The sequence below is a fragment of the Acanthisitta chloris genome, unplaced genomic scaffold, assembly GCF_000695815.1.
Source record: "Acanthisitta chloris isolate BGI_N310 unplaced genomic scaffold, ASM69581v1 scaffold21344, whole genome shotgun sequence".
In the NCBI taxonomy this organism is placed as follows: Eukaryota; Metazoa; Chordata; class Aves; order Passeriformes; family Acanthisittidae; genus Acanthisitta; species Acanthisitta chloris.
Genome location: NW_008670087.1, coordinates 1 through 2176, shown reverse-complemented (window position 1 = coordinate 2176; position 2176 = coordinate 1). Strand labels below are relative to the sequence as shown.

At 29.9% G+C, this 2176-nt stretch overlaps 1 protein-coding gene across 1 annotated transcript in view; it reads left to right on the top strand.

Moving 5' to 3' along the window:
* CCDC101 (coiled-coil domain containing 101) overlaps positions 1–1021 on the top strand; it is a gene marked incomplete at both ends in the record, with an annotated part of 1803 nt that extends 782 nt beyond the window's left edge. The window contains 2 exons of the mRNA XM_009073556.1: positions 49–84; positions 859–1021. Of these exons, the coding sequence (XP_009071804.1) occupies positions 49–84; positions 859–1021 (199 nt within the window). The remainder of the gene's footprint in view (positions 1–48; positions 85–858) is intronic.
* Between the last annotated feature and the right edge of the window lie 1155 nt (positions 1022–2176).

Sequence of the window (2176 nt, the reverse complement as noted above, 5' to 3'; positions counted from 1 at the left end):
TCCGGTTGGCCACACCCACTTCCGGTTTCCTTTTTTTTCTTTTCCCAGGTATGAAGTGGATGACATTGATGAGGAAGGAAAAGAGTAAGTGACACAAATATTGTCTTGAGGTTTTTTCTGATTTATTTGTAATTTAATCTCAGGTTTTTTTATAAATTCTTTATATTTTTACTTTGTTTTTTTATGCTTTCTGGTTTTTTTTATTTTTTCCTGATTGATTGGATTTTTTCCCATTTTTTTCTGATCTTTCTCCTTTTTTCTCAGATTTCTTCCTGATTTTTTTAGTTTTTTGCGTTTTTGTTAATTTTTTCTGGGGTTTTTTTTTGACTTCTGGATGTTGGTTTTGAATTTTCGGATTTTTCCTGGGTTTTTTTAATTATTTCTACAGTTTTTTAAAATTGTTTTTTGCTTTTTTCTGTTTTTTTTCTGAATTTTTTTTGCTTATTTTTTTCATTTCTTTTTCTTTCCAATTTTTCTGATTTTTTTCTGATTTTTTTCTAGTTTTTTTCCCATTTTCTCATTTTTTTTCTTGTTATTTCTTCAGTTTTTAAAAATTTTTTCTGATTTTTTTCTGGTTTTTTTTCTGATTTTTTTCTGAATTGTTTCCCGTTTTCTCTGTTTTTTTCCTCATTTTTTTTAAATACTTTTTTTTCTGAATTTTTCTCCAATTTTTTTCTGCCTTTTTTCTGACTTCTTGCATTTTTTTTCCATTTTCCCTTTTTTTTCCCCTTACTTCCAATTTTGCTCCCATTTTTCCCATTTTTGTCCCATTTTTTGCCCTTTTTTCTGATTTTTTTCCCATTTTTTCACCTTTTTTTTCCCTTTTTTTTCATTTTTTTCCTATTTTTTTTTCCCCAGACGTCACACCTTGAGCCGTCGTCGGATTATTCCTCTTCCCCAATGGAAAACCAACCCGGAAACAGATCCTGAAGCTTTATTCCATAAAGATCAACTGGTTTTAGCTCTTTACCCACAAACCACTTGTTTTTATCGGGCTCTGATTCATGCGCCGCCGCAGAGGGTAAGAAAACTCAAAAATTTCAAAAACAAACCCCAAAAAATCCGGTTAAAATCGTCCAAAAATCACAAAAAATCTGGAAAAAATCCCCAAAAAATACGGTCAAAATCACCCAAAAACCACAAAAAAAATCCTCAAAAAGTTCTGAAAAAAATCCTAAAAATCCTGGAAAAATCCATGAAATTTTAAAAAAAAATCGTAAAAAAAACCCCCCCAGAATTAAAAAACTCTACAAAAAATCGTGAAAAAATCCCCCCAAAATAAAAAAAATTCCTCAAAAATCCTAAAAAAATCCCTTAAAATCCAGGAAAAAAACCCTGAAAAAATCCCTCCCAAAAAAATCCTCCAAAAATCCAAAAAAATCCCTCCCGAAAATCCTGAAAAAATCCTCCCAAAAAATTGCAAGAAATTACTTCCAAAAATACTGAAAAAAAATCCTGAAAAAATTCTGGAAAATTCTTTAAAATCTTGGGGAAAATCCCCCAAAAATATAAAAACTTTCTCCTCAAAATCCTGAAAAAAATCCTGAAAAAAAACCTGAAAAAATTCCCAAAAAATCTAAAAAATTTCTCCCAAAATTCCTGAAAAAAATTTATTAAAAATTCTGAAAAGTCTCTCAAAAAATTCTGAAAAAAATCTTCAGAATCCCAGAAAATATCCACAAAATTCCCCCAAAAATTTCACTGCAAATGCCCAAAAATCTCCCAAAAAATCCCCAAAAATGTTCCCCAAAACCCACAAACCTTTTGTTTTTCTCAGGCTCTGATTCATGCGCCGCCACAGAGGGGAAGAAAACCCAAAAACTCCCCCAAAAAAGCAAAAAAAAATGTGGAAAAATACTCCAAAAATTAAGAAAAATCCCTCCAAAATTAAAAAAAATCTCTGCCAAAAATCCTGAAAAAATTCTGGAAAAATGCTGAAAAAACCCACAAAAATTCAGAAAATATGAAGTTAAAAAAAACCCCTTAAATAATCCTGGAAAAATCCTTAAAAATCCAGAAAAAATCCACAAAAATTTTAAAAAAAAACATTCCTCCCAAAAATCTGGGAAAAAATCTTCAAAAATATGGAAAAATTCCACAAAAAATTCCCTCACAAAAAATCCGGAAAAATAAAGCCCTTAAAAATCCGGAATAAAATCCATAGGAAATGCTGAAA